Genomic DNA, 9,570 nt, shown 5'->3' with positions numbered 1-9,570 from the left:
AAGAATTTATAAAAGAAATACTACACATTCTGCTAATGAATATTAAAAGATTTATATTGAAAATCTTTAAAGTGTGTCACATCATATTTTAATGTATGTGGCATGAAAGATGATGAATTGTCAGAACTAATAATATGTGTGACGTGAAATGATAAATTGTGATTAAATTAGTTGGTGATTCCTAATTAATAAATTATGATAGATTGAGGAAAATGACTGTTGCTTTGCATAGTAACTTTGAATTGGAACTTTCTATTTCCCACAAATGCAAGTATTACAAAAGTTGTTTAAGACAAATTACACTTAACTTGTTACACAAGAAAAATAGAAAAAAAGAAAACGCCTTTTTGACGCCATCAAATAAACAACGCATTATACCACATTATTTGTGGCATCACAAAACACTCTTTAGATTTGTGCTAAGCGACTGATATCAAAAGGGTAAGCATCAGATGCAGATTGAGCATTGTAAGCTCTTTTACCAATAATTGTGTTTCCTGCTTCTGTTGGATGAAATGCATCCCAAAATAAGAACGCATTTCTATCTCTACATGCAGGTTGTAGGGGCAGACATGTAATTTGACCATTGTTCCTACCTACACCACAACATCCAGCATTCGTAACTCTGAAGCCATAGGCTGATGGGTTGTTTATGATGTCTCCAAAGATACCATAAACATTTATGTAGATGAATCTTGCATCAGGAAATTGGTTGTTAAATTGATCAACAAGAGATTTCAATCCATTGTTGAATAATTGATTTGCAGAATTGATTCTAGCTACACATGTTCTACCATCAGGGCTGTTTTGAGCCAATTCACTTGGACTGCAACCTATTTGACCAACTCCAAATAATGCCATTTTCCTTGCCCCATAGTTATATAAAATCTAAATCACAAAAAAAATATAAACTTAGCTTTTAATTTTTGATATTTTTTTATAACAAATTATTACTAAACAATTAAAAAGGAAAAAAAGGGACTAACCCTGAGCTGTTGAGAATATGCTTGAAGAAGAACATTAGCATACTGTTGTGGTGTGAATTGTCTACTGCTAGAATAAATTTGAGGCATGAAATAGTTGTTAAGGTAATCATTACTTCCCAATCCAATTGTATAAATGCATTTGCTTAGATAATTTGAAGTAGTATTCTCATCTCCAAAATTATTTACTAATTGGGACACTGTCCTTTGGTAATTTAGCACTTGACCTCTAAAACTAATTCTTTGTCCCTACAAAGTACAAACATAAATAATGTTAGAAAAATGAAATAAAAAAGGTGACATTTATTAGAAGAAAAAATAAAAAAGAAAAATGAGGTACCAATTGTTGTCCAGTTTCCTCTCTAATTCCAGCAGCTGCAGAAGCATAATTAACTCCTCTGAGAATGTCTCGACCTCTAGCTGATGCATACGAAGATATGTAACGGTTGAATCCCAATTGCTCAGCTGTTAGACAAGAGTTAAAGAAGATAGACAATTATTTACTTGCAGGCATATAGAACTAAATATCAAAGAATAAAAAAGCAGAATCTCACCAATTACATCAACGGAAGTTTTGCCATTAGAAAATCTTCCAGTTGGTCCGCCAGGAAAGTCAATTCCATAAGGAGCGTAATTAGCTTTTGCTATAGAAGTGAGTTGGTTGTTGTTACCATTATCAACCAAAGAGTCTCCGAATATAAAATAGCATGGTACTTGCTGTGCATTTCCAATACCAATACTCAAAACTAACACCAGTAATACTATCCCTATATTCATTATAGAAAGAATCTTATGTGCCATTTAAGCAAGAAAATGGGCAAGTAATTTTTATGGGAAATGGAGTGTGAGAGTAAGAATGAGAGAGATGGAATTGGATGATGAAATTGTGAAATGAGCAAAGCTATATATGTAGTGATCGAAGTGGAAGAGAAATGAATAAAAGCTTTAAGGCTTTTAGGTACAGTTGAGGATATTTTGGTAGGAAATAGCTAGCATTAAATTTACGCGTATACTATTTCGTGGTCATGATCACTAACAACATGTATACTATTTGTTTCTCTTTTTTTGTTGTGAAATTATTATTGTATTTGCATTCATGGAAACACTAAAAGAAAAACTAGTTAGACTCTATAAGCAAGTAATGACTAAACCACATGAGAATTATCTTAACTGCTATGCTAACCCAAAAAAATGAGTTATTTAATACTTATTATTATTATTATTATTATTATTATTATTATTATTATTATTATTATTATTATTATTATTATTATTATTATTATCATTATTATTATTATTATTATTATTATTATTTATTATTATTATTATTTTTATTATTATCAAAGATAAAAAGACATTACTATATATATATATATATAAACGGCGATAATAAATAGATTTTTTCAGAGTATATTGTTAATCATATTCTTGCAGCCATACAATCCTAAAAAGCCAATGATATTATATTTTTTATAAAAAAAGCCAGCACTGGAAAAGTTCATGTGCATGAAATTTCAAATCATTCTCATACTTTTGACACTTTCTCAGGATAGAGATGTTAATAAATGCTAGTGTGGACTTCGCCATCATATTAATTGGGCATGCAGCAATTGTACCAATTTTTAACTAAAAATGGAAAATACTATTCCTTTCTTTTTTAACAGTCATATATTTAAAGAAAAATTTAATTTAATTTAATGAAAAAATTTTAAATAGACACAAAAATAATAACACGTAATCTTCGTAACGACTGCAGAAAGGACGATATTACAGATAAGTAGGGGTGAAAATAGGCCAGACGGACAACAGGAGCTTACAAGCTAGCCTACATAGGCTCAGATCAGATCACACATTTTTTTTAAATAAAAAAGCCTAGATTTTTTTATAAGCCTATTTAGTTAAAAAAAGCTAGGTCTCAGGCAAAAAAAAGGATTTTAAGTCTATCACACCGACTTATTTAAATAAATACAAATAGTCTTACGAAATTTATGCTAATAGACAAGTTAAAATAAGTCAATACAAACAAGTCTCTTGATTTTTTAGTTAGTTAGTCTATTTAAATATTATTTTAATTTCTTATTTACATATGTCTAAAACAAATAAGTTTTTATGTAGGCTAACTAGGCCTTCGAAAAGGTCAGACTTGGCAAAGCCTAGCTCGGGCCAACCTATTTCCACCCATATGAATAAGGAACGTTATCATGTTGTTTGTTGGATGCGGAGACATTATTAGGGATGATCATGTGGCCACAAGGAAGGTTTTTCAAATTCTTAGGTCGTTGCAGCATTGTTAAGGCTGAGTTATGGGTCATTTTTGCAGGGCGCTCTCTCGTGAAGGACTTGGGATGTGTCAAAGTATAGGTGAATATGGACTCCACTAAAGTCATTGAAATGATAAACTTAGACATAAACATGGATATGGACAATTACTTTTAGTGAAACAAATCATCGAATGGAGAAAGTTGTTTGAAAATATTAAACTGGCATTTTCACAAAAATTAATGTGCGGATGCTTTAGCAAAGTTTGGAGCAATTAATAAAAACTTTTTTATGTTTGAAGATGATATCCTGATGTTTATTAAACATCTCATAAATTTCTAATTTTTAAAAAACTCCATTATTAGAATGACCTTGTTGTAGTTTTTTTCTTGAGCGTTTCAACATCATTTTTCAAAATAAATAAATAAATAAAATTAATTAGTGAAGAATTAAGAAATTAAAAAAAGTTAAAAAAGAATTGGGTTGGAAATGGAAAGTTGGGGTTGTATTCCCTAGATTCTAAATTTTGAAAGTTTCTCAATCCACTCTATGGTTATCTTACACGCCACGTAAAATTCCAATTTTGCTTTTAGCTTCCGTAGATGCAGATCCAGAAGCACCCCATAATTTTAAAAAATTAATTCCTTCTGTAGATGCATCTATGGAAAGATAATAAACTAGTGTATATGAGAAAAAATACACATTAAAATATCTTAAGGGAAGCTTCCAATGATGCATCTACGGAACAGCTTAGCGCCACATTGTTTCGTAGATTATGGAAGGGTCTGATATAGTTTGAACCAGAGTGATTACTCCCCTATTGTATCATTTCTCCAAACTCTTCATACTCCACACCCTAAAAACCCTACATCATCAATACCTTATTTTACTCCAACACTCAAACTTTATGGTGCAACAAATCAAAGGGAGCAAGAAGAGTCTGAATTTCAGGTAAATAATCACTTTCAACCACTACATTATTCACATTATCAACAAATTTTTCTACAAAAAAGTTACGTAGCTTTCGTAGATCCATCTATGAAACGTGTTGAAGACGAACACTTCCGTAGATGCATTAACGGAATAGCCCCAACAGTTTTTTCCCAGCATTTTGTAATGTTGTGTGATTTTGACAAAATAGGTATGGTGCACCCTGATAATATTTCAAAAGAATTAGCTACTTTAGTCGATGTTTCTACGAGTATCGATGTGGTAGTCGCAAATGTGGTAGATGTCGGAGATGACTTTCGTAGCAAGCAAGACTTTGATGATCGTGAAAGCATGCTAACATGGATTCGTAGGAATGCAACTAAGCTTGTTTTTGGTGTGGTGATAATGGTACGACAAGAAGAAACCCGTTTGTACCATAAATACTCGTACACGCGGGTATTTGGAGACAAAAATAAATTTAAATCGGTAAATGAAGCTCTTGTGTTACAATGAAAATTATGGGTCTTTACCGTAAATGCATCTACGGAAGAATGTTACGTTGAAAATTATGGGTCTCTATCGTAGATGCATCTACAGAACGGAGAAACTTATGACCCTTCCGTGGATATATCTACAGAACATTCTGTGACAGACATTGTGTGGTCCATATTCTCCAAAGGCTTCTATAAATTTGGGGTTTCTAGGTTTGCATTACACACAAGCACAAACCCGAAACACAAACACAAAAATGTATCGCATTAGGCCAGATGGATGTCACGGAACATCAATGAAGCGTCCTGGTCCTGAACCGGAATACCGCATAAGGATGGACATGTCATTTTCTCTCCCGTCAAACCCCCCGTGATGGTGATGTTTTGGAATATTCATTCCTTTGACCAACTCAAGAGGACTATCATGTCTTTTTTAAAGGGGGAACACAAACCCAGAGAAGAAATCAAAAGGATCCAGAGGCTTAGAAGAAGGACCTCGTTTGAGACCGGAAAAACGGAACGTTGATGGGTTGAAGTGAAATTCGATATGGATTGCATTCAAATGATGAATGGATTTGATGACATTGTTTTAACCGTTGCAATTTCTTAAATCTCTTAGTTTTCTTAATTTTCTGTTTGAAATTTCGTTGTAATATCGATTAATCAATGAATCAATGGAATGTGTTTTATGGTTAGAAATGCCTCTGTTATGATTTAATGGGTTTGGGTTGATTCCATAGATGCACATGCGGAAGACTTCCGTAGGTGCATCTACAGAACAAAACAATGTTAAGCAAAAAATATGCTTTCGGAGATGCATCTACGGAAGTACAAAGACAAAATGGTCAATTCGGTGGTACGTGAAAAGGGTATGTGATTGGTTTCGAAATTTCCAGAATTTTAATTTTAATCTGAACCCTTTTTCAGATTTTATTTGAAAAATATTTAGTTTGTATTATCCAAGTCATTATAATGGTTAATGGTCAACTTATTTAGTCCACCTCATAAGTGAATTGTCAGGTCAGTAAGTTAATTATCACATTATCTTTCTTTGAAATATAGATTTTCATTTAACTAACGTTTTTGGTCATTATAAAATTTAATATAATAACTATACTAATACGATTTGTGAGACTTAGAAATATGTTTTTGAATATATTGTTGTCGGACTGTTTTAACTAATTAATAGATTTCTAATAAAATCTTAGTCTTCTTTATTTGAAAAAAAAAACAGTTGAATCTAAACATGAAATAAATTATGTAATAAAACTATATTAGTTGGGCTAGTCTATTTTCATGCATACTTTCTGATAAATGAAAAAGGATCAGAGAATATAGTTAAAAAGTTAGAGATTTAGTAGTACATTGCGCATGCCTTAGTACATATGGTCGGTAGAATCCTTTGAATCTGTCAACTAGCATTAAATTTTTTTTATATGAAAATATTAAAGTTTCAATTTGTCTGAATATATCATTTTCGATTTTAATTTTAATTTTAAAAAAGAAAATATTACGTCTTTTTTTATGGTATAATATAAAAATATTTTATAAATTATGTGTTAATTCTTAAAAAAATTAAAGTTGTTTTTATATACAATAGTTTAAGGGATATTTTTGAATTTTTTTTTGGTATACCTTTAATATACAAGTTAAATGACTCTATAAAATAAATTAAATAATAGTAAAATTTAAAAATATATAAAAAGTATTTCACTTAATTTATATCTGTTGACGAAAAGTCCACGGTGTATGGAGCAACTTGTCATTGACATTTATGTCGGTGATATGATTGTTTGAGTTTAAAGGTAGTGCACTGACAGTGTAAACAAACTTTATACATACATCCAATCAAAATGCTTATCCTTGCCATGTCATATTAATTTTTTTTAATTAAAATTGTGTTTTAATTAGATACATGGTTGTGATTGGTTGACAGTGTAAAATATTTTTACACTGTCAGTGCATATCCCTTTTTCTCTGATTGTTTTACAACTTCAACTGGACTGCAGCACATGATCGATCATCCTAGTCAACATAAAGTGTGGAGATAGGATTCACACAAGAGTTTTCTTTACTATTTTGGTGTTTAGCTAGTTTTATATACTCCATCGGTTTTTAGATTTATTCAATAATTAATTAATGTATTTGGACTTTATATATATATATATATATATATATATATATATATATATATATATATATATATATATATATATATATATATATATATATATATATATATATATATATATATATATATATATATATTATATATATATATATATATATATATATATATATATATATATTAATTATTGAATGAATCTAATGGATTTTTTTACCACAGTGCCATAATAATGAAAAGATAATACCAAAATGCCATAAAATGAAAAAAAAATACTCAAATGCCACACTTTCCTTACATGGACGTCCAGGGGTTGGCCGGACTGGTGAAGCCTTTTTTTTCCTCTGTTGAGGTCCGTCCAAGAGTTGGCCGGACTCTAACTGGACTTTTTTTTCGTTTTTTTATTTTTATTTTTTTATTTTAATTGATTTAAATGATTTTGTAATTAAAAAATATAATATAATATAATGCGCTCGGCCATCTATTAACCGAACCTACACATGCTCGTCCAACCCGTGCCTTACTCGTATTTTTAATAATTAAAATAATTATTTTTTTAATTTTTTATTATATTTTAATCATTAAATATAATAAATAAACAATTACTTTAATTAAAAAATCATTTAAATTAATTAAAATTAAAAAAAAAAAAGGCCCAGTTAGAGTCCGGCCAACCTCTGGACGGACCCCAACAGGGAAAAAAATGCTTCACCAGTCCGGCCAACCCTTGGACAGACATGTAAGGAAAGTGTGGCATTTAAGTTTTTTTTTTTTTTATTTTATGACATTTTGGTATTATCTTTTCATTATTGTGGCACTGTGGTAAAAAAATAATCTAATGGGCAATCAAAAGTCATTGTGTTTTTTGAATTTAAAAATTTGTTCTTATATAAATTTAACTACTTTATTAGGCAGATTATAAGATTAGAGTAACATGAAATTGAGTTGAATAGAATGACTGAAAATTGAAGGTGACATGAAGGAAAAAAAAATCTTGCACATCATCCAAGAAGTCGGAGAATTAGAAAATGATTAAGACTTATGAGTTTATTAATTCTGAAGTTAAAAAATTTAGGGTTAATGAATTTTTTTGGTCCTTATAAATATTGCAGATTTCGTTTTTAGTCCCTCCAAAATTTTCCTTTAAGAAATCGTCCCTTCAAAATTTTTCGTCTAAACTATTGGTCCCTAACGTCAAATTTGCTAGAGATTAGCTACGACTTTAGCCACCGATTAGCTACGAAATTTGACGTTAGGGACCAATAGTTCGGAAGAAAAATTTTGAAGGGACGATTTCTTGAAGGAAAATTTTGGAGGGACTAAAAATGAAATTTGAAATATTTAAAGGGACGAAAAAGTTCATTAACCCAAAAATTTATTAGACATGAGAAGCAATCTCAAAATTTTCAACATAGAAATGAAAAAAAAAAAACATCTCTGTTCATGCCAACATATTTTCAGAGTGAAAAGAAATGTCAAATAATGTTAGATTGCTCTCTAAATAAATTAAAAAGTATAAAATACTTTAAAAAAAACAAAATGGTAACATGATATGATAATGATATGGTCTCCTAAAATGAATCAGAAAAAGGAAAGGAAAGAAACCAACATCTCCCTAGTGGAAAAACACAAAGGAAAAGAGGTTAAAGATCTAATTACTCATTTTACCTAAATATGAATTATTCTCCAGCGGTAAAAGAATAAATAATGAGTCAAGTAATTTAAATTAAATTGTTTATGTCTCTAAGTCAATTATAACATCTCTAATAAGAGAACACAATTTTTTTTGAAGGAAATAGATTGTCTTATAGAAAAACAAGTTTTTTACTTCACAACCCATCTCTCTTTCGTATTCTAAAAAATTTGATAAATCAATCCAGTTTACAAAATGCAATGTTTTTAAAAATAAATTTGATTATTTGCACTACATGCTTATTATTTTACAAGGTAGTTAAAGATTAACATATGATAAAGTTAGTTTATGATATTACCCAAAAATAATACGGAGTTTTTTAATATAATATTCCATGCGAATATGACCTATAAATGTAATATGTCCAAAAAAAATTATTGTGGTAAAAAAAGGTCATATTGTTTGTCTTGTTTTAAAAGAAAGAACTATGAGAATAACATGAAAAAATCTTCTTCTTCTTAGTGTGAGCAATAAGAACCGTTTATTTTTGCATGCATAAATTAAACTGTTTGTTTTTAGTGTGAGCAATATGTTTCAGGTCATTTTATACTAGTCAAAAAGTATAGATGTGCGTGTTCTCCATACAAGAGTATAGAGACTCAAAGACCTTAGTAGATGTATAACACGTTTTGGTAGTGAGGTCTTGCTCACGGAGTCGAGAAGTCCTATACGGTGGTATTTTTAGGTAGTTTAGAGACTGATCCGCTGTCGCGCACGGATCAAAAACAAGTAATTTTGAAAACTGTAGTAACGGTAACGGTAACTCGAATATCGTTCTCACAAGGATTCTTGTTGATTATCAACCAATGGTAAGTCGATTTAGGGGGGTTTGGTTTAGATTTCGATTACAAAAAATGGAGAAGAAAAGTTATTATTTGAATAAGCTGAAACGAATCAACCCACTGTATCAGCTTCCGCTTATCATTGATCCCTATAAAATTTCAATTCCCTAAACGGGTCTGATCCCATTCGATTACATAAACTACTGACAAGCGCAATAGCAATTATACGAAGTCTACACGGAATTCCGGACGAAGCAAACTGATTAAAAACTATTATGAATTAAGCAAACACAGTATGATCAAACGT

The 9,570-nt window shown here is 30.3% G+C and overlaps 1 protein-coding gene across 1 annotated transcript; it reads right to left on the bottom strand.

Moving 5' to 3' along the window:
- Nucleotides 1–229: 229 nt before the first annotated feature.
- On the bottom strand, nt 230–1,889 carry LOC131621906 (GDSL esterase/lipase At1g29670-like). Its single transcript, XM_058892973.1, has 4 exons — nt 1,538–1,889; nt 1,324–1,448; nt 987–1,232; nt 230–888 (listed from the first exon to the last, which is right to left on the bottom strand). The coding sequence occupies exons 1-4, from the start codon at nt 1,782–1,784 to the stop codon at nt 409–411; spliced, it is 1,098 nt and encodes a 365-aa protein (XP_058748956.1). The 5' UTR covers nt 1,785–1,889; the 3' UTR covers nt 230–408.
- Between the last annotated feature and the right edge of the window lie 7,681 nt (nt 1,890–9,570).

This window comes from Vicia villosa, linkage group LG1 (assembly GCF_029867415.1).
Source record: "Vicia villosa cultivar HV-30 ecotype Madison, WI linkage group LG1, Vvil1.0, whole genome shotgun sequence".
Taxonomy (NCBI): domain Eukaryota; kingdom Viridiplantae; phylum Streptophyta; class Magnoliopsida; order Fabales; family Fabaceae; genus Vicia; species Vicia villosa.
This window is presented reverse-complemented; position numbering and strand designations above follow the sequence as displayed.

Excerpts from the sequence above, each read along its gene's own strand:
- LOC131621906 (XM_058892973.1), bottom strand. The coding sequence starts at position 1,784 with ATGGCACATAAGATTCTTTCTATAATGAATATAGGGATAGTATTACTG. Across the intron at positions 1,449-1,537 it reads AACTTCCGTTGATGTAATTG|CTGAGCAATTGGGATTCAAC; the intron begins GTGAGATTCTGC and ends CTTGTCTAACAG. Across the intron at positions 889-986 it reads CATATTCTCAACAGCTCAGG|ATTTTATATAACTATGGGGC; the intron begins GTTAGTCCCTTT and ends TTTGTGATTTAG.